We start from the raw sequence: 22,562 nt of genomic DNA on the forward strand, positions 1-22,562 counted from the left end.
CTATATATGGAATCTAAAGACCTATATGGCTATGAATCCACTATATACTGTGAAAACGCTTTTAACAATTGTATTTTAATTCAGTACAGATTCCTCCTTAAAGGAATAGTTTGGTATTTTGAACCCTGGGCCCAAATAACATGTTTTCCGTCATGATCCCTATTAGTAGAAACCATAACTTCTCTAGCCGCCTGCTCCGCCCGTTCGGTAACACCAGGAAGCCCCCTCCTACTCTCAAAACATGACGCTCACAGTATAATCATACCTGTGTCAGTATGATATCTTGAACAAATTGTATTGTTTGAATAGGAACTATTTTTCCTCAAAGACGCACTACCTTCTAAGCCGGTGTAAGCGTCCACGAGAGCCAGAAGAATCCACAAATAACTGCTGACCGAAAGCTTGATTTTTTATAATTTTTTCAAGATAACATACTGACACCGGTATGATTACTATGAGCGTTTGATATCAGTTTTATGTCCACAAGCCTGGTGCTGTTTATTGGAGCAAGAACAGCCATTCCAGTTGCTCTGTCTGGCCCATTGAGGGGTCGCAGTTCAACACAGTGACACACAGTGACTTTCAGGTCAACAATCCCCACTTGGAAAGACCACAGACCCTCAATTAATAACATCTTGTCCCAGAGACTCCCATCAGAGAAAGTTTTTGTTGTTAGATATGAAGTAGTAGTAGTAATGTAGTAGGGACAGTTCATTTGATGATCAGAGTAGTCATTCTTATGGTATAATGTTACAATCTCTCATTCCTGCGAACTTCTAGTGAAACCAAAGTATTCCTCACTTTGTTTAGAAACCAGACATTTGGAAACCCCCTGATGGACACATGGGGGCCGCCAAACCGTATTTTGGGAACCAGTGGTTTAGATTCTGTGAATGCCTGATGAGGATGATTTGTGGTTTGGCCTGAGTCAAAGTGAGAACCCACTTTTTCACTGTTCTTGAGAGATGCTAGACAGAACAAACTGAAACAAGCAAAACACTGTCTGTGGGATATTAGCTATTCTTTCTTTTCTAAAAATGGAACGACCATACCAAAACAAAATGAAAAGAGAACATACAGTCATCAACTCTAAACATTTTGGAAATAACAGACAACACTTTATCCTTTTAGAAATTCTATGCTTTATTCTATATAATAGATGTAAGGATAATATATTACAGTGCTTTCATGATTTTCAATGATACTGAGGCAGTCAACCTATAGTGCCAAATGTATGTGCGTGTGTGTGTGTGTGTGTGTTTGCATGCACATATGCATTTATGCCTATATGTCTATAATGAGGCACTTTGCCAATAACCAGCAATAACCAGTGTTTCAATGCTGTCTTTACAGTTCAGCTGAAACTGATGGACACATCTTATCTCCCTGTCATGTATGTAGTTGTTATGGAGCAGCTGTCTTTTCACAGATCCAGAAGTTTTGAATGTCACATGATTCATCATTCCAGCTGTTTGGCACTTTAAAGAACCTGTTCTCTACACAGTCTTCATTTCTGCCTTGGTCACTGTTAGGCTCTCCACGGTGCCAGTAGCTGAAACCCAAAAAACAAAGAATACAGCTTTTTATAAAGAACCCAACACAAGAAGCATTTGCTGGACAGCAACATACAGGATGTGGCCAACATCAACCCAAACACAACACAAAATGATCACAATATGATATTATGGCATGGTAAAGATTCATATTAATACATCTCTGGAAACTGTTTTGGACTGGTATCAGAAAAATATTTAGGTCCCGAATTCACAAAATGATGCAGGTAGCAGCTATGAACGACTACAGACGTCGCCTCAACTTTCATGTTGGCACCGCCATATTTACACTGTTTTCAATGTTTCTGCAGGCCATCTTTATCAATATCTAGTCACAATGTCTGCCGGGAAACAGTCTTTTGTTAGCTCTGACACAGATTCATTTCTTTAATCTAGCATAAAAACCTGACCTAGCATAAAAACTCTGGTCTGGTACTAGAGTACCTTGACAGTATGAAGCTTAAGACCCAGTTGACTGAATTCAAATACAAAAGTAATGTGAGAACCTTGTGGTCAGCGTTGACCCATCCACCCATTTCCATATCCCTTCTGTCTCGCTGTCAGTCAGTCCAATCCAGATGGTCTTTTGGAATTGTCTTGTGAAGTCCTGGTTGATAGAGATGGAAACAAACAGGAATCAACATAAGTGATTGCATGTAAAATGTAAATTTAACATACATGTAACACACACACACACACACACATACACACACACACACACACACCAGTTTTTCTCTGCTGTTGATAATCACCAGGTCTGCACCTCTTTGCTGACAGTCTTTTCTACTATCAGTCCAGGTTTTCTTAGTTGAGGAAATGTAGTAGAGACTATCGTTAAAATACAACCATCCTTGTCGGGTGTGCTGATCTGTTGAGAATAACAAAAAAAGAAAGAACCTCAACAGTACCGATGGAAATCTGGAAAATCAAAAGGTAATCAAACAAAAAACCTTCAAATGGTAAAACTGGCTTGGGGAGAACCGTTGTCTGAAGATGAATTAGTGAATGAACAAATGAAGTTTTATGGGCACAAAAGAGGTATTTTATATTATTCAGTAATTAATTACACCCTCTATTGTATAAATTCCACTGCTGCACTGTTGCTCCACCGATGTAAGAGGAAATGTTAGAAAAACAATCTTTACTCTCATGAAATGAAAAGGGAACCCAAGCAATAACAAAAAAGAATACAAAAATAGAAATATAGCTGCAAGCGGCGATTGAGGGGTCAAAGCACAATTTGAAAAGACAGACAGATAGATAAAACATTACAGAAGGTAGAAAGACACACACAAAAACTGACATGTTGTGAAGATGGGACATGCAGTCTATTAGTTGCAGCTTAACACCAGCCCGTGACTTCTGTCAAGTTACAGTTTTTCACAATTGTTTACACGCTAAAATTGGAACTTCGGACACAATCACTGAAACCTGAAACTCATGTATCAAATCCCTAAACCAAGTCTGCAAAACTACAAGCACATTTTCAGCTTTTCACTCAGTTTGCAATTCTCTATCACACTTTTTGCAAAACACTACACACAATAATGTGTAGTTTTCTCTCATTATCTACATTAGGCACAACATTCAAAAACTAAAATCACATGTATTCATTTGGAGGCACTGCCCTGCCACTGCACTGATAAAATAGTTTTGAATGCAGTGTTTCATTTTGCCAGTGATTTGTGGAGTTTTGCATTTTGTGTCAGTGGTTTTGTGTTTTGTGTTAAGAGTTTTGAGAAAATGAGCCCTAGTTTCAGAAAATATGTGTAAGCAATTGTGAAAAACTGTAATCTTTTCATTGCAACCACATGGTTGAAGTTATTCACAAAGGCCAAACTTTCCATTACTTGTTCTTGATGACTAACGACTTCGGAAAAGTCAAGCCTGGATTTGAAAATACTGCAGCCTATGATTGACAGATTGACTGTGCTAATCACTTTATAGAACATTGTAGTGATCTCCACTAATGAATAAAACAATAGTAAATCACATGGGCCACAAAACTGCTGCTGCACTGCTCTCTGTGGGTTGAAACGTCTGGCCTCACCCCAATCAGTGATGCCAATCAAGTATTTTGCCATTGACAGATGATGTCAAGTTGAGTTTTTTGCACTGTGTGATTTAGTGTTGATTTACTTTTCATGAAGCTTCAAAACACTCACAGTTCATCAGGGACGTGAACTTAAAATCTTGTGGTCCAGAGACCTGAGCTTTACCACTCTACCATCTTCCACTTGGTGTGCCACCATGGGGAAACAAAACAAAGGGACAAGTGATAGGTCATAGCTGATAGTCCCATATTGCAAGCCTCAGAAAGAATATTATAACTGTATTAGTGCCCCACATTAATCAATTTACACATGGCTTTACAGACATCATCTTGAGAGTCCAGACATCACTTGTCTTTAGTTTGATGAAGATTGATCAAATTATCTTGAACATATCACATTGTCAATTTATCAAACTATTTGGAGATGCACATTTCCATCTACTGTGCGCTCAGTTTTCGATATATCATTAACATTTTTTGGCTGTTTACTAATTTAAGGTATGACGATTTCAAAAATCATGTTTGTTTTTTTGCTGTAACGTACAGTTTAGGAGGAACACTGTGGGATCACAGTCAGTTTTTGCTATAAACAGAGGGGGGCGACTTCAGAATCGGGCGTAGGTACCAGTGTACGAAAGATTTATCTCACTTCAGCCGACATGTCCTGAAAATGTCAGCTCTCTAGGACATATGGCTGAATTTGTATGAATTTTTGAAGTTTTGACTTTAATATCTCTGAAGATTTGTTTATTATGCAATAAGCCACACCCACTTTCATCAATCATGACCAAATTTATTGGATCAACTTGGACATGATCTTAGCAAGTGTACAAAATTTCATTAAAATCTATGCAGTCAATTATGAGATATAAACTTTTTGCATTTGTAGCACCTACTAGTGGTAGAGCTCAAAATGGTTTTGAGGCCGTGTTCAAGCAACACTGGTCAACATGTGTTTCAAACTTTGGCTTGATTAGATGAATGGTTAATGAGTTATGACCAATTTAGTGTTAGGACATGTTTCGTTAAAAGTTTATTGGTCAATAAAAGCCAAACCAACCTATCAATAACCTTTATGCAACTTCCCAAGATTCTCCACACCAAGTTTCACGTGAATTGGATGGCCTAGGAGGAGTTGCAAAAAAAGTGTTTCATAAAGAATTCAAAATGGCAGACAATACAATATGGTGGACATTGAAAGTGATATATGGGTTGGACTCGGCACCTTCCAAAGAATCTATGGACACAAAAATGTTCAGTCTACGACACACGGTTCAGAAGTTATTGGCCAAAACGTAAAGTTGCTTGTTATAGCGCCACCATCTGGTCAATATGCGTGGGCTGCCTTGCCTGAGTAGTGGGGGGCTGTAGGAGCCCACCTGCCAAATATGGCTGCTGTAGGACTTACAGTTTCTGAGCTGCAGACACTTTTAGGGGAGAAAAAGTAAGAAAGAAAGAAAGAGAGAAAGAAAGAATTCCAGCAAAAACAATGGGGTTCCAGCACTACATGCTTGGACCCCTAACTATATTCATCCTCATAGCACTCACCAATATTATTCAGCTTCTTCTCCATCTGGTCTCTCTCTTCAGCCAGGGCTTTGCACCCGGTCTCTATACCAGGTGTCACACTGTCAGAACTGTCTGAGAGCAGAAAGAATGACATGGAGTGAATTCACCCGCATGCCAAGCACAAGAACACGCATCCTTTTAGTCAGCGCGACACTTACAGTAGATTATCTTAGGGTGACATTTTGAGCAGAGACGTCACCTTCACTTGTACCAGAATCAGAGTTAAAAGGACAATTCACTTTAAAACAGAATTCAGACATTGCATTAATCCATTAATCATAGATGGATACAAACCACTCTCTACCGAAGCTAGCAGCCATGAGAGCCAAGACTCAATCTGTGAGTCACTTTATGCACACTGTGTCTTCAAAGTCCCATGTTTTTAGTAGGCTAAAAACATGAATCGAGAACTCAAAACTGGGAAGTCCCTTCCTCTCCTACCTCATTTTAGAGAATGACGTTAGCTTCCTTGAGACTGTGTGGTGTTAAATGGCGCACCTGACCATGACCTTTTTCTCAAACTTTATGATTCTGAACTTCCCCAAATGTTATTTCTGGCTCTAAATGTCGGCCTCCCATAACTTCTCCTGCAAAATAATAATATCCAAACAGATAGAGTATCAGAAATTGCTAATCATGAACGTTACTGAACTGGACGACAACTATTGGTGAGGCTGAACACAAAAACGCAGAATTACAATAAGCCATTATATGCAATTTTATTATTAATCAAGTGATCTACACTGCGGATTGGAACAAATTTAGAGAAACAGATTTGGAAAGCTTTCAGAGCAAATGATCATAGTTTATACACACTCTAGTGGTAACCGTTTCTACTTTCTCGTCGTATGATGAGCAGATGTTGAGTAGAGACAAAACTTGATTTGACTCACAGAGAGTGAGGCGCAGAGAGACGTTGAGAGCAGCTTGTAGGATACACAGCAACCCAAAGCTCACACCAACCACTCTCCAGAGTCTTCCCCCTGTACGCAGAAATCACACACACACACACACAAACACACACACAAATAATGTTACTACCAATAATAAAAAATTATAATTAAAAAATAAATTAAAACAAAAAGGCACCACAGGATAAAATATTACTAGAGGGTACAATCAACAGGATAAAAGACATTGCATAAAAGCAAGTCTATAAAAATATGGTATATGCGCACACATACACATTTACATTGAAACACTAAAAGTTGATTTTTCTTTAGATTTTATTTGGAGGGTTCCTTGAAGTTCTGAAATTATATCCTGCCATTCCTGATTCATAAAACACTGGGAAAATAATTATAAAAGACAGATTTTTTCATCATCACCCATGTTTCTGTTACAGTTAGAACTGAAATATAAATGATTGTTACATTTTTAGGCTTTCTGTCTCACCATTGACTGCAGCGGCTTGACTGTCTTCACCAGAGCGCCTCTTTAAGGTACCAACACTGTTGGCTGAAGTACCAGAGGCGTTTGCGTATTCCTCTGACTCCTCTTTACGGACAAACCTCACCATATTTCCCCCACTGGAGTGCAATGAAAAGTTAGTGGCAGTGTTTTCTTTGCAGTGCACCGATTTATGATCTGCGTCTTCTTTTCTGTCTTTCGCATAAGTCAGCTTGCAAAATATTGTACTTCTGTTCTTCCTCATTTTTCTGCAACTTGTCATTCTTCCCCTATTCAGTCTCTTTGCTTCATACTAGAGGCTTTGAACTCTGCCCCATCTACAAACTGTGCAGATTGTTGGGGACCTGCAAAGTTGGAAGTAATGAATTACAATTAGCCGACTTTTGTTGCTGAATTTGAGTAGCTTTTTGTACACTTTTTTGATTTTAGGTTTAATAAAGTATGTTTTGACTTCCTCCATTTCTTTTTTCCTATATCAGGGGAGTTTTTCATCGAGTGTTTAAAGTTGAGGTGGGGGGTGTTTTCACTTGTTGTAATTTATATAATTTAGAATGTGGGTGCTGTGAAGCCCTTTGAGACTGTAACTGTAATTAAAGTAATTATCCACAACGTTTGTCATATATACAAAAGTCAGTTTTGCTATCTATCTCTATCACTAATTGATAGTGATTCAAGCTGTAGCCAGTTCAAAACTTTTATATTTGCTTTTCTAAGCACCTATATGTGGGTTCCTCTTTTCCAGGAAAACTTCTCTGGCACACAGGAAGTGATGCGTTTTGTGTTTCCTGCATGTTTCCTATTTGGAATAAATACAAGCGAGGATTAGTTTACAGTCAGTGAGTGTCTTTATTTTGCCAACATGAGAAGTTGCCTAGTGCAGCTTTACATAGTTCAAATGTATGAAGCTGCTTTCAGATCCATTTATCAGGTCTGTTAACATCTCCTCATCAATCATGCTATCAGTACTCTGTCTCCTCATTTCTTTCTGTGCCTTTCCTTCACTGCTTTTCTTCCCCCTGCCATGGTCAGGGATTGAACACAACCATTACAATTTGACAAAGACGTAGTATTCAAAATGTTTAGAAAAAGACATCAAGCTAACACCGCAGTGAAGGAAGTGAAACTAGCTGGGAGTCAAAGCATGAGAAACCATGACGAATCATGAGAACATCGCCGTGGAAACTTATCATAACCCAACCATATTTTCAACCATTTGTGCGCTCACGAGTTATTTACGAAAGAAAAAATAGTATCTAGTATAGTATAGGACCCGTCAATCACAACCACAGAACTTGAACGGATTAATTAATCCATTAATTAATCTCTTAATCTATTCAAGTTCTGTGATCACAACCCATTCAAGCCAACAGGCAAACCACAGCAAAATGCCTCCCGAGCTATAGTCTGTAAAAATGAAAAGGAAAAAAAAAGTTTTTTTGGGGGCCAGAATCATCTGAGAAATCCGCAAACAAATGCAACTGAATCCACACGTGATTTGTGAATGCAGATTTGATAACCTATAAATAAATGCAAAAGAAATCACATTTTTGACGAAAATATGCTCATGAAGCACTTCAAATACAATTTTTATGATATTAATATATAACTTCCAACTTGGAAATATACAGTATATATGGAATTGTTTGACATTTATTCAAGTTGGGTGGCATTTGTTTGTGGACAGATTTTGTGCATATATTTTTTTAGATAAATCTGACCCCATAGATGTTACACAATTAACCTATCACAGCAAACCTACTGGAAAGTAGCTGTACAGTAGAATGGATCTATTCTTCTTGACAATACATTGAATGACCCTAACCCTGGAACACACAGAGTAAACACATAGAATAAACCAATCTTCACCACGATGGTCTCATTTCTCTACAGCCATTATATGCTGCACTATGCTATATGAGAATATGAGAATGATATGTTTAGGTAAATATTTAACAAAGGGCTTTAACAACGCTGCATTATTGAGGAACTGTCACACCACCTTCTCACAGATCCAGCTGTTCTTTCCATTACATGACAGGTCATTCCATTTGTTCAAAGGGTCACTATAATGATTGTTTAGCTCAGCACAGTCCTCTGTGCCAACTTTTGTAAAGCCGTCACCATCGTCAGGCTGTGTCCGTCCCCAGTACCTGAAACACAGGAGGACAAGGAGTCAAACCCTGTGGTGAAGACATCGTCCATAGCTACAGTAAGTCTGGAAGTCTCACTTTAGTTACACATTAGTCAGAAAAAAGTAATCAAATCTTACGCGGTGGTCAGAGGTGATCCATCCACCCATGTCCAGGTCCCTTCTTCCTCTCTGTCTGTCAGACCAATCCACACCCTCTTGTTTAGTCCAACCAGGAATTTCTGTTTGTGGAGAAGTAATTAGATGTTAATTTAAAAAAAAGCAAAGTTCAAGTGATCAAAGGAAGAGCTGAAGAAGGGTGAAGAGGGTTTAACGCCCCACACACACACACATATACATACACACACACACACACACACACACACCTGCTCCTCTTTGCTGTTGATGATCACCAGATGAGCTCCTCTCCTCAGACAGTCCTGTCTGCTCTCTTCCCAGGTTTTCATCTCATTGGAGACGTAGTACCAGTTAGAGTTAAATTCAATCCAACAATGTGGATACGTTTGTGCTGTGACAAATCAATACAACACAACGGGTATGTTAAACACTCACACACAAAATAATAACTATGTGACCTGCCTTCATTTACTGATTTCGTTTTACGTATTCTGGTCAAGAGTTACTCACTCTGGGTACATAAACTCTCTCTCAGGATGTTGTTACTGGTCTGTAACTGGTCTCTCTCTTCAGTCAGGCGGTTATAACTGGTCTGTAACTGGTCTTTTGCTTCAGTCAGGCGGTTGTTACTGGTCTTTATCTGGTCTCTCTCCATCTTCAACAGCTCAAGCTTCTGCACATCTGAATTATCTGAAAGCAATTTCAAGACAAAAACACTTTTCTTGAATTAGTCCTACTAGGTTTGAGGAATTGAGATATCTGTTGCCCTTGGCAGTGAACAAACATAAGGAAATGAAAATAGAATGGCACTTACACAAGATGAGACGCAGAGAGATGTTGAGAGCGGCTTGTGTAACACACAGCAGCCCAAAACTCACCAAGACCAGCCTGTAAAGTTTTCCCTCTGCAGAACAAACATTCACATGTGGGAAATCAGCTTGTGATGCCGTTTTCACTTAGGCTGCTCAAGTATGCCTTTCAGTGTAAAGAAAATGTATCAAGGAAATCTGAAATCTTCAATTTCTCTTCCCAAATTTTCCTTACCATGTTTCTGGGGGGCCTGCTGACGCCCCTCAACAGAATTAGCCCTCATGACATGATCCTCGTTGACCTCCATTATTTCAGGTTCATCTCGTCGGACAAACCTCGCCATTTCTGCATCTCTCTTTGCTTGTGACTTCTGTATCTGTTGATGTTAGACTGAACTCTGTCAGCATTTGGGTAAACCACATATCAAGACCACACTAAGGCAGGGAGGAAGCTGCTGTGCAGTTAGAAACACAGATGTCATGCCACAGCTCATGCATGTAATAATGTGAGTCTACAGTACAGTACGGTACAGCAGGCTGCTACTTAGCATATAGTTCTGTTTATACATATTTCTATTAAAAAAGATTTGTACATACATACATACATATATACATAGATAGATAGATAGATAGATAGATAGATGTAATAATAATAATAATAATTGTATTTATATAGCACTTTTCTTAACAAAGTTACAAAGTGCTTAACACCAGAAGATTAAAACAATGACATAAAATAAATACAAGAAATAGCATAAAAATACATTCAAATAATAAAAGCCAACAGAAAAGGAGAATAAAACAATTAGGAAAAAGCAAGTTTAGTTTTCTAATAGTTTTGGGCAAGCTGTTCCACAACTTGGGGGCCCTCACCGCAAAAGCTCAGTCTCCTTTGGTCTTAAGTCTGGACTTTGGAACTGACAACAGAGCTTTTCCAGTGGATCTCAGTGAGCGTTGTTGTTCAAGGGGAGTTAAAAGTTCGGAGATATACGTTGGGGTCAAACCATGAATACATTTAAAAGTCAGTAATACAATTTTAAAATCAATTCTGTACACGATAGGAAGCCAGCAGAGAGAGGCCAATATGGGGGTAACATGCTCTCTCTTCTTTGTTTTAGCAGCAGGGCCGGCGCTCCCTATAGGCTGAATAGGCAAATGCCTAGGGCCTCACAAACACCTAGGGCCTCACGAATCCTTTATTTTTTTTCTACAGTCGAAAAAAAACAAAACAGTTCTTAAATGACATGCCAGTGATCATAAAACCAATCAAAAGCACTGATTCTGTGAAGTTACTGGTGATGATGCAGTATGGCTCCGCCAAAGAGAAAACAACCCTCAGGGGCTGCAAAGAGAAAGTTAAATGACACGCCAAGAAACCACAGCGAGAGTCAGGTATGTAACCCCTTGCACCCCGACTTTCCCCTTACTATTCCCCTTAAGTAGCTTCAAAGTTGGAAAAAAATGTTTTTCCATACTGTACGGCAATGTGACATCCATATTCTGTATCTGCTAATTCCAAGCTTCATTGAAGCTCTAGCTGCTTATATTGAGTGAATATTCAAATACAAGGTGCCATGTTTTTATGGCTGCGCCATTACATCAAATGATAAAAATCTAGATTATTGTGCATCATTTTATGCACGTTTCCCTGTAATTGAGCATGACATATTTGGTATCTTTCCAAACCTTGGGAACTTGACTAAAATTTAAAAGAAAGTTCTGTGAGTCTGAAGAAAGCTTGGGTGAGGAACATGCGTTTGTAATGAAGCTCCCGCCAGTGGAGCCGGTGGGGTTTTTAACAGTTAACCGTTGCAGTGGCATTTCAAATAATTGTGCATTTACACTAATTTAGTTGCTTCATCTGCAGATAAGTGGTAGCAACACAGTTAACACTACTAGCTAAGTAGCTGACATTAGTGCCTTTGCTATGCAGTGTGGGATAATAACAGGATCTTTGATTAGCTAGACAGCAAAATATTCAATCAATCACAAAATTTAGTCCAGGGACGTTAGGCTGGAAGTCTTTTATGAGATAGTAACGAAATTAGATGCAAATTTGACATTATCCCAGTTGAAAGTTTAATGACAGGTTTAACTGATTTATACTATTGTGTTTTTTGACTGTATGTGGAGATCAAAATAATGCAGCCTTGTTCAAGGAGATGTAATTGCAATTTAAGTTGTAATGGTAAAATTAGTTTTCTGTTAATATTTTACTGGATTCTACAGTATCAGAACTTTGTCCATGAAAATGCTAAGTTCATTTAGGCTAGTTGTAGAGAAGGTAAAGTATGTAATGATTTCCAATTTAGAGTTGTATTATGTACAGTCAGTGGAATTTTACTTTTTGCTCTCCTGTCTGTTATTTTCTGATATTTTAATGTTGACACATATGCTACATTTCATAGGAACAATGTTGAAACTCTTAGACAGAACTGAGGCAACAGAACCACAAGCCACAAGGACAGAGGACCCAGACAGCAATAGTGAGCTGGACAAAACAGTGCCAGTATTGGTCAAGATAAGTGACATCACCGTTCTTCTGTTGACTCTCTTACACTGAACTCATCTGTCTGTCAGAATTTGGGTGAATCATCTCATCTCCAGCTCAGATTGAGGCAGGAAGGAAGCTGGCTGTGCAGCTAGTCTCCAACACACTGATGTGATGGTATTGTTAGGACTTGCATTCTGTCAGTCACAACCCATTCCAGTCAACAGAAAACCAAAGCAAGATGCTTTCCGCCAGCTATAGTCCGGAAAATTTCAATTTGTTTTTTATGGGGCCAGAATCGTCTGAAAAGTCCGCAAACAAATACAACCGAATCCACATGTCAGGTGATATGTGATTGCAGATTTGACAACCTGTAAATAAATGCAAAAAAACTCACAGATGTTTTTTGACATAAATATGCACATGAAGCACTTCAAATGCAATATATAACTTTGGGAAAAATAATCTTCCAAATGTTAAATATATATGTGGAATTGTTTGACATTTATCCAAGTTGGGTGGTATTTATAAATTGAATTGTTTCACATTTATTCAAGTTGGATGGCATTTGTTTGTGGACACGAAAACACATTTGTGATCATCCTTGTTTAGTTTAGTCATGATATGCATTTGTGGAGCTCTTCTTTACTGGGATTAACTCATAATATTTAGACAGCGTTTATTTCAAATACTTTTAAAAACAAGTAAAATATAGGAAAAACAGCAAATATCTCATAACGTGAGGAAAACACTGGAAACAATGTAAAACAGCAAGGGAATGCAGGAAATTAGTAAAAACTCCAATGATGCTGGAATGGTCCCTTAAAGTTTGACCAATGCTAATGAAACATTTTGGCAACCAGACTACTATGTTATTATATACTGAAAGACAGCAAACCTACTGGAGTGCAGCAGTAGAGTGGATCTATTCTTCTTGACAATACATTGGTGAATGATGTGGTTATGCTGACTATGCCTGGGCCCTTGTTTATCAACAATGCGTACGTACAAATATGTGTGTAAACCATGCGTACGACCATTTCCAAGCAAAGAGTCAGATTTATCAGTCTGTATTTATGCTTGAGAATGTGCGTGAATTTAAGCACAGCTCTGACCAAGCGGTTGAAAATGAAAGACCACCAAGAACGACAGGGACGGACAATCAAATGAATAGGCCTTTTCATAATTATTAATATAAAAGTGCTTAGGCTAGTTGAGACTAAAAGTGCATGTTATACCATTCATAAACAATTTCAACAGTGCATATTGTCCAGCTATATTATCTAGTCCATTTAAGCATACTGAAATAAATCGACTAATTGGCAGAGTTTTAAATATTAGTATGGGTGTTAAAATTCTGGGTATAGGCCATCATAAAAGGCAGCAATAAGACATTGATTGTTTGTGTGCGTAAAATGGCTCATCTTGCTTTGATGGATGATTTGGAGCATTATGCACTGCGCATGGAGCGCGTTTTCAGACTCAGTAGATTTGATTTTCCAAGGCCGGTTTTATTATTGGACCTCTGCCCCCACCTTCTGCATCAGGGAGGACCTGCAGGCTTAGAGAAATATATTCAAATGATAATAATTTTATCACGACAGGAGGTTTGGTCCAAAGTGGCCGGTCCGCCTGTTGAAGCAATGTCCCTCTTGTTGACTATAATTATTTTGGATTCAGGTCAAACTTTTTTTTTTTTTATTTCTGCCTCTGTTCTGCTGATAAAACAGTTTAATGCAGCTCACACCTGCTGACAGGCTGTATTTTTTCGCTTGTTTATTAATCTACCATTGAGTGTTCCAGAAAGTACTTTGTGGTGTGCCATAACCTCAGTTACCAACAATTCAATTTCTGTACATATGCATATGATAAATGAGGGCCCAGGACTGTAGTATCTTTAACTACAGCAACAGTTGATGCTGCACACCTAGCTAGGCACCATGGGACTGGACAACATCTGGACTTGTTTATGTATTTGCTCACCTATAATACAACATAATATAATGCTTCCATATTACAAGCAAGCAGAGTGAGACAGTCCTCTTCTGGTTTGGTTCAGGCTCCTCCTTCGTGCCATAAGTCAGTCCTGCACATTTTGCTCCAAATCGTACTCCAGGCACACAGAGTAAACACATAGAATAAACCAGTTTTCACCACGGTGGTCTCATTTCACTACAGCCATTATACAACTATGCTATATGAGAATATGAGAATGATATGTTTAGGTAAATATTTAACAAAGGGCTTTAACAAAGCTGCATTATTGAGGAACTGTCACACCACCTTCTCACAGATCCAGTTGATCTTTGCGATACATGGCAGGTCATTCCATTTGTTCAAAGGGTCACTATACTCGTTGTATATCTCACCGCAGTCCTCTGTCCTAACAGAGGACTGTCTGATGTTGTCACCATTGTCAGGCTGTGTCTGTCCCCAGTACCTGAAACACAGGAGGACAAGGAGTCAAACCCTGTGGTGAAGACATCGTCCATAGCTACAGTAAGTCTGTAAGTCTCACTTTTCATTAGTCAGAAAAAAGTAATCAAATCTTACGCGGTGGTCAGAGGTGATCCATCCACCCATGTCCAGGTCCCTTCTTCCTCTCTGTCTGTCAGACCAATCCACACCCTCGTGTTTAGTCCAACCAGGAATTTCTGTTTGTGGAGAAGTAATTAGATGTTAATTTAAAAAAAAGCAAAGTTCAAGTGATCAAAGGAAGAGCTGAAGAAGGGTGAAGAGGGTTTAACGCCCCACACACACACACACACACACACACACACCTGCTCCTCTTTGCTGTTGATGATCACCAGATGAGCTCCTCTCCTCAGACAGTCCTGTCTGCTCTCTTCCCAGGTTTTCATCTCATTGGAGACGTAGTACCAGTTAGAGTTAAATTCAATCCAACAATGTGGATACGTTTGTGCTGTGACAAATCAATACAACACAACGTGTATGTTAAACACTCACACACAAAATAATAACTATGTGACCTGCCTTCATTTACTGATATCATTTTACTTATTCTGGTCAAGAGTTACTCACTCTGGGTACATAAACTCTCTCTCAGGATGTTGTTACTGGTCTGTAACTGGTCTCTCTCTTCAGTCAGGACGTTGCAACGGGTTTGTAACTGCTCTCTCTGTTTAGTCAGGCGGTTGTAACGGATCTGTAACTGTTCTCGCTGTTTAGTCAGGATGTTGTTACTGGTCTGTAACTGGTCTCTCTCTTCAGTCAGGCGGTTATAACTGGTCTGTAACTGGTCTTTTGCTTCAGTCAGGCTGTTGTTACTGGTCTTTATCTGGTCTCTCTCCATCTTCAACAGCTCAAGCTTCTGCGCATCTGAATTATCTGAAAGCAATTTCAAGACAAAAACACTTTTCTTGAATTTGTCCTACTAGGTTTGAGGAATTGAGATATCTGTTGCCCTTGGCAGTGAACAAACATAAGGAAATGAAAATAGAATGGCACTTACACAAGATGAGACGCAGAGAGATGTTGAGAGCGGCTTGTGTAACACACAGCAGCCCAAAACTCACCAAGACCAGCCTGTAAAGTTTTCCCTCTGCAGAACAAACATTCACATGTGGGAAATCAGCTTGTGATGCCGTTTTCACTTAGGCTGCTCAAGTATGCCTTTCAGTGTAAAGAAAATGTATCAAGGAAATCTGATCATTGGAAGGGAAACCAGAAGGCAATGATTTACACTGATTTATATTTGCCTAGAAGTGACACATGTGAAGACACACTTCATTTTTTGAAATTTCACATTCAAAAAGCAGTATGCAAAGACATTTGGATGGAGGGTTGGGTACCCTTTTTTAAGTAGGGTACATCATCTTGCTATCCTGTTTTAAGTGACAATGATCATAATCAAAATATATACGTGACAAAGAGGCAGGGGTTGAGCATCTGTTGGATCCCAGCTGTGCAGGTGCCAAATGCTAATTGTAAAACATACAATCATCAATTTCTTAAAATCCAACAAAAAAATACTAATTAAAGTCGCTTCTTCAAAAGACTTATATAGTAACAAATGGATCAATTACCAGAGCTTCATGAGATTGAATCTTCAAAATATTAACCAATTTTCTTTGAAGACCTCGAAATAAGTAAAAGGAAGATTTTGTGCACAATATGTAACTTCAGTTTCTCTTCCCATATTTTCCTTACCATGTTTCTGGGGGGCCTGCTGACGCCCCTCAACAGAATTAGGCCTCATGAGATGATCCTCGTTGACCTCCATTACTTCAAGTTCATCTCGTTGGACAAACCTCGCCATTTCTGCATCTCTCTTTGCTTATGACTTCTGTATCTGTTGTTTGAGTCTCTTACACTGAACTCATCTGTCTGTCAGAATTTGGGTGAATCATCTCATCTCCAGACCAGATTGAGGCAGGAAGGAAGCTGGCTGTGTGCTAGTCTCCAACAAAGTGATGTAATGCCCAGGGCTGCATTAACCAACCACACACGTCCTATTGGGCTCCCCTCCCTCCCGTAAGCACCCACCCTAACTCAAGAGACTAGCCTGTTCACAAAAAATAGCTAGCTATTTAAATTTAGCTATTACAAACTGCCATTCCTTGTATTTAGAGCTCACTCATTCAATTTGAGAGTGATAACATTTGTCCAACCCCATTGAGGCACAGTTTCTGGTCATTAACATCTGGCCACAGGGACGAAAGTTGAAAATTAGCCATTTGGCTAACACTGGCACATTTACCCTCGGGTCAATTACTGTGCACTATCCCTGTTTAAAAATAAAGAAATAAATTAAATGGGAGGCAAGCTTTAGTTTTATGTGGTGGGGGGGAGCATACAACAGCTTCCTTGGCCATAGTGCGTGTCCAAACGCAGCCACCCACAGTGGGGGAGCGTCTCGGGGAAACAGAGAGAACCATAGCATACAGTTGACTTGTGGCAAACATGTCTATCTCCGCCCTCCCAAATTGGGACCAAACCTGGTCCACAATGTCAGGGTGTAACCTCCATTTGTCCTCCAGAGGCCCCCCCCTCAACATGAGATCGGCCCCTGTATTCTCCAGGCCTGGAATGTGCAGTGCATTGAGAGAACGGAGGTGCTCCATGGCCCATTGCCACAGGTTCTCCATGGCCCTTGTGGATCGAACGCAACCCTGTCTATTGATTTAGGTCACTGTCAACCGGTTGTTGGTCCTCACTGATACATCTTTCCCCTGTAACAGAGGTGCAGCACCAGCATGAGCCCGGTCAGTTCCAATAGGTTGATGTTTTCCCCCTACACACCAGAGCTAGATCCCGGGGAACGCGTGTAGCATTGGGAAAACCCAGGACTGCCGGCGCCTTGCCATAGACAGTCACCCCTAGCTAATGTAGTCCGGCGGATTGCTGATGCCATAGTGGCGTGGGCGGGACAGGGTGCTCAAAGCAAGTCTCATGCAGGTCCACCACGGTGTTCAGGCCAGGCAGGTCGGCAGTACTTTGCCGTCGCTGAATCTGATGACGCCATCCTTGGCATAGTTGTTCATCTCAGAGCGCTGAAGAAAATGGATGCAGAGGCCCCATAGGGTTGTATAGGCTCATCCTGATTGGCTGAGCACATGCATGCAAATTTCAGTATGCTAAGGCAACTACATGAGTGGTTAAGCCAATAGTGTCTGTTAGAGGGTGAAGCCTGTGTTCAACGTCATATTGGTTAACACTAGCTAGCCGAGTGGAAGAAATTTGCAATGGCTGAGAACCACAATGACGGACAAGAGCCTCAAATATGGGAATAGTACAGACAGAGAAGGCCCAGGGACATAGCATCCCCAGAGTCATTGAGAATTATGCAATTCAGAAAAACAGCAAAGTTCAGTCAGAGACACTTATGTCAAAGGAGTTTGGACCATTCTAGCACTAATGGTTATACAGTTAAGGCTCTGCTCTTGAGGATGCTCCCCAATGAATCCAAGCAGTGTGCGAGAGATTCTGCGGGGAGCGCAATAAACCCCCCAAGGCATAGTAGACATATCATTAATAATATGTATAGTGACGCTACTTTAGGGTAGACCACGGTTTTTCTTCTACTTTGACAACGCCACCTTCTGTTTATTGAGCGGAAGGAGCTCAACCTGATTACCGGTAGGTTGGTTACTTTGGTTCCTACAAATCACCAAGTGAGGCATGAATCATATCAAATAAAATACATTTTAATACAAAAATATAATATACAAGTTAATCTTTAAAAAACACAATACTACAATAATCCTTCCTATTCGGCCGGCCACCAGGTACCGTCTCCGCCCTGAGACCCTCAGAGTGCCTGAGCGTGCTTCCACGCTCCGCCGCAGCCCCAGACGAAGCGCCTGGTAAGAGCAAAGGGAAGAAAGAGACACAGCACCGCAAGCCAGCATGCAAAGCCAAATCACTCTAAAGGAAACATGCAGTCCCTTTACCACTACAAACCAAACCATGTGCACACTTATTTTATCACTATATCACCTGGGGTGGAAGATGAATTTCCCTTCCTCCACCAGCACCCCACGCCAGTAGCTGCAGCGGAGATGGGAGCCACCACCCGACAACCCACCCAGGGCCAGGACGCGCCGGCCCAGCTGCGTGTCGGGAGCCGGCTAAAGAGGAGCACACTGACAAAAGATTGAGACGAAACAACATCGAAACTGGCACTACTACATATGACGGTATCTTGGATGGCACGGGTATCAATACTGGCCAATTATTCCACAGCAAACAGCATAACCGAAATACTATTTCAAATAAAAGAAAAAGGACCCTATAGGAAACAGTGGCTGATAACCCCGCACTCTCCTATTCATCTGCCCGTCTGGACTGAAAAGAAAATGAAAGCAACATTACAATTAAAAATGTTTAACATAAGATAATTAAAAAAAGAACACCCAGAACACATACTTGCTGGATGCCACGCTTGTGCCAACTGGATCAATCTCTCCGATTCCCTTCCTACAATCCTGCGGGTGTAAAGAGAGAACTTAAAACACAACCACACAAGACGGACAGTATTAACATAAAACCATGGAGCAATGCCCAGCCTGGATCCACTAGCGCTCAGCCGCAACAGAGTCCCTGGCGTGCCCTGTATGAAAGAATGCACAGCATAAATTGCCAGCCCAACAGGTAAGCTTCTCCTTCCCCGTCTGTGGCACTAATCAACCTCATTTCTCCGTCCACACGTGAAGTGTTGATTGCGCAACCTCGTGGGAATGTCAGGAATGTACATTGACTAAGGGAGCCAAGTGGACCTCTACTGGTTGGGCTAGGGCACCACATATGAAACCAACATAAAACCAGATATAATTCAGAGATAGCTTGCACAAGCATCCTGGGAACAGATAATAACAGGAGGAGGTTCGGGTGGCGAAAGGAATTTACATCGACTTGGGTCAACAGCAGCGGCGTGAATGAACAGCAGTGTGAGCTGGCAGATAATAAAGACCGCCTCATTGACTTGTTTGAATGTGATTGGTGATGAGAGTCAGCTTGGATTGGACAACTAATAGCCAATCACCTGATAGCGTGCATGACTTCCATGTTCTGCCTGAACTAACACGATGCTCCATTTCAGGGCATCCTGGTGACTCAGTGGGCTAACACATGTACCATGTAACTGCAACGTCCTTGGTTTGTGACATGTCATCCCTCTCTTTCTACTGATCTTTCCAGTCACTCTCTCACCTGGAATGGTCTAACACTGTAAAAGCAAAAATGGCCAAAAATGGCCAATTTCGTTAGCTGTCTGTTTGTGACCTACAGCCTTCAGGCTGACTAGGCCCAAGTGATGTCTTGGCTGTCCTTTTTGAATGATCTGCTGCTGGTGGTTGCGATGCTATATTGGCACTGGGTTGGCCTGTTGACCTGTGTAATGTTACGGTGTTCATGCTGTCTATATGTGATTATTATGATGATTCACTGTGCTGGCTCTTATCTTGTGATCTCGTTTGGTGATGCACAGCTGCTGTCGAAGTGTTGTCATAAACCTGGTACATTTGCACACGGTTTCATATTATGAGGAACTTCACATATGCAATCAATGTGTGACATCATGTGGTTATCTTTCTCTATTTCTCTCTCTCCTCATATCTTTACACCCCCTGTTTGCAAAGCCTGAAATCACCTATGTTCAATGTGATGAGTGCCATTTGATGATTTCATTTAAGTTTTTGTCAAAATAATGAGAGTGCAGTTACATGTGTCATTTTCTCTTTGTATAGGGGAGATGATGTTTCACATGTGCAATTAGTGGATATGCACTTTGAGAAGTGAGTTTGTGAGTACATTGATATTATTTCTATGGGATTTTATTTTGTTTTCCGTGAAAATGTATTTCATTTATGATACAGATGTGCTTTAAGGGAGAGACTAAACTTGTCTCAACTAACTGTAACTGTCTTTTGTTTATTCGTTGTTTTTTTTTAATTACAAAGGGTCTAACCTCTAAGAGTCTAACCACTACTGAGATTTATGCACTTTTCTGTATTTTACTTTTCTTTCCATTCTGTTGGAGAAAGTGGGACTCATGGGGCATGGGTCTGGCCATCGAGGGACCCCAGAGAGGAGGAAAAGACCAGAAACGCTCCCTGCACTGCTGCTGTCAAATTCACTCCTCTTCAATACAGCTGACAGCATTAGTGAGAATAAGGGAGAATCAACATTAGACTTAACTGTAATAAACATGAACTGAATGAACACGCTGTGGGAGAAAACACACACTTGTAGCCGAAAAACTATAGGTCAGTGTCATGACCCGGCTCGTGAGCCATGGCAAAGAAGGGAGATACATGGTGTTAACGGAAAAAAGAATACATTTATTAACTAAATACTAACAAATCTATACAAAATCAGTACAATCAGTAGTGTCAGTGAGTGGATGCGTGAGGGATATAGTATAAGGAAGTGTTGTAAAGTGTAAACTAAAGTTAACCAAACGGCAGCGCCAACCCAAAACAAAACATGCTGCATCGGGGAGAGAGCCTGCCAGACTGGGGAGCAGTCCGGTCTTAAGTACCCCTGGGAGACTGGCCAGGTGCTCCCAGTTGCACTAATGTAAATGCCCCGCCTACCAGGAACCTGAGGGAAGAGACACAGACAGGGGAAATACACACAAACAGGCCCTGGGCTGCGGTCGAATAGTCAAAAAAACACGTCCTAACTCCTATTCCTAACCACTTTTCCTTGACCTCGTTGGAAAACGTCATGAGGTCAAGGAAAGATGTGAAGGAGAATTCATAAGGGCTTAGGAAAAGACAACCGCGGTGCTAAGAGAGTCCGACTGCTCTTATACTAGGCTACGTAATTATGTGATGGCGGTTGTTAATGACGTGGGTCTGCCGTGTGAAACTACAATGTTCCGAAGATGGACTACTAAAAGCGCATCTTGGATACTTCGCCCTGTGCGTTCTTACCGTGTTGTTTCATGCAGGCTGTATAAACGTGGACAACCAGGTGAAAAATATTGCTTCATCACCAGGGTTGGAATTGAAATAAAAAAGGAATATAGGCTACCAGTCACAAAAGTGAAACGAAATGGTTGTCACATTGAGAACGGTTGCTCACGCTCACCCTCCTGTCTACATCTTTATCGACATGAATCCCAATTAGTGTGATTGTATGAAAATAATTGTTAAATTCATGCAAGATAGGCATAACATGTTAGGCCTACAAATCTACTAATGTACATATCATCATTCTCAAGTTTCAAACATTAATTAAAAACATCATCTGGCTAAAAACGTCTCATATCCCTTTTTCTTGAAAGACAGACTTCTGTGTTATGGTCGATATGCTGATTATGATCTGATTATAAGCCTATGCATATAAAGCTTAAGAACCACCACACAACTCAGTAAACACCTTGAAATGTTGACTTTATTGTGCTTTGAATTTGTTCTGGCTGATACAGGCCTTTATTACAGTAAGGCAAGGGTTTCAGCATCTGTGTAAAATTAATGAATGATATTCCTAAAGGCTGCAATACAACAATGCTCAGAATGAAATAACTAATGCAAACTGAGAATAGGTTATGCTACAACGTTAACTTCACTTTGATCAGTTTATAACAGCAACGTAACGTTTATAGTTCGCCTATGGGTTTAACATATTGTTGAAAGTTCAAAACATATTAGCAAGTTATGGCATAAGATGGAAAATGCTTAATAAGCAACGGTAACTTGTATGATGATCTGCGTCCCTTGTCGGTCATGATCGTTTGTTTTCATGAACGGCCGAATGGTGCGTCGCAAGGAATTGTGGGGCGGCATTATCTCCTTTCCTTTCGTAAAGGATGGTCCAGTGTGTCCTATGCTAAAGGAGCTAAGTAAGGAAGCGTTGAAGCACCTTTCCTTAGCATTTAGAGAATTCAAACAGCTCTTATCATGGCTGCCACTTAGGTACTTCCGGGTCATTTCACTCAGTTAGG

At 40.4% G+C, this 22,562-nt stretch overlaps 3 protein-coding genes across 3 annotated transcripts; all 3 read right to left on the reverse strand.

The window, feature by feature from the left end:
* Positions 1-850: 850 nt before the first annotated feature.
* LOC139650679 (CD209 antigen-like protein C) lies at positions 851-6,792 on the reverse strand. The gene is made up of 6 exons (XM_071527422.1): positions 6,571-6,792; positions 6,069-6,158; positions 5,155-5,247; positions 2,279-2,421; positions 2,060-2,160; positions 851-1,552 (listed from the first exon to the last, which is right to left on the reverse strand). Exons 1-6 carry the CDS (start codon positions 6,692-6,694, stop codon positions 1,405-1,407), a joined length of 699 nt encoding a protein of 232 aa, XP_071383523.1. The 5' UTR covers positions 6,695-6,792; the 3' UTR covers positions 851-1,404.
* Positions 6,793-7,419: 627 nt separating this feature from the next.
* LOC139650678 (CD209 antigen-like protein D) lies at positions 7,420-10,034 on the reverse strand. Its single transcript, XM_071527421.1, has 6 exons — positions 9,896-10,034; positions 9,666-9,755; positions 9,362-9,541; positions 9,100-9,242; positions 8,855-8,955; positions 7,420-8,735 (listed from the first exon to the last, which is right to left on the reverse strand). The coding sequence occupies exons 1-6, from the start codon at positions 10,002-10,004 to the stop codon at positions 8,576-8,578; spliced, it is 783 nt and encodes a 260-aa protein (XP_071383522.1). The 5' UTR covers positions 10,005-10,034; the 3' UTR covers positions 7,420-8,575.
* A 4,156-nt stretch (positions 10,035-14,190) lies between these two features.
* LOC139650675 (C-type lectin domain family 4 member F-like) lies at positions 14,191-16,450 on the reverse strand. Its single transcript, XM_071527418.1, has 6 exons — positions 16,322-16,450; positions 15,624-15,713; positions 15,194-15,499; positions 14,932-15,074; positions 14,705-14,805; positions 14,191-14,591 (listed from the first exon to the last, which is right to left on the reverse strand). The coding sequence occupies exons 1-6, from the start codon at positions 16,428-16,430 to the stop codon at positions 14,426-14,428; spliced, it is 915 nt and encodes a 304-aa protein (XP_071383519.1). The 5' UTR covers positions 16,431-16,450; the 3' UTR covers positions 14,191-14,425.
* Between the last annotated feature and the right edge of the window lie 6,112 nt (positions 16,451-22,562).

This window comes from Centroberyx affinis, unplaced genomic scaffold, assembly GCF_046629955.1.
Source record: "Centroberyx affinis isolate AG114_WGS23_722 - 3 ecotype Tasmania unplaced genomic scaffold, CSIRO-AGI_Caff_v1 ptg001530l_1, whole genome shotgun sequence".
NCBI classification, from domain to species: domain Eukaryota; kingdom Metazoa; phylum Chordata; class Actinopteri; order Beryciformes; family Berycidae; genus Centroberyx; species Centroberyx affinis.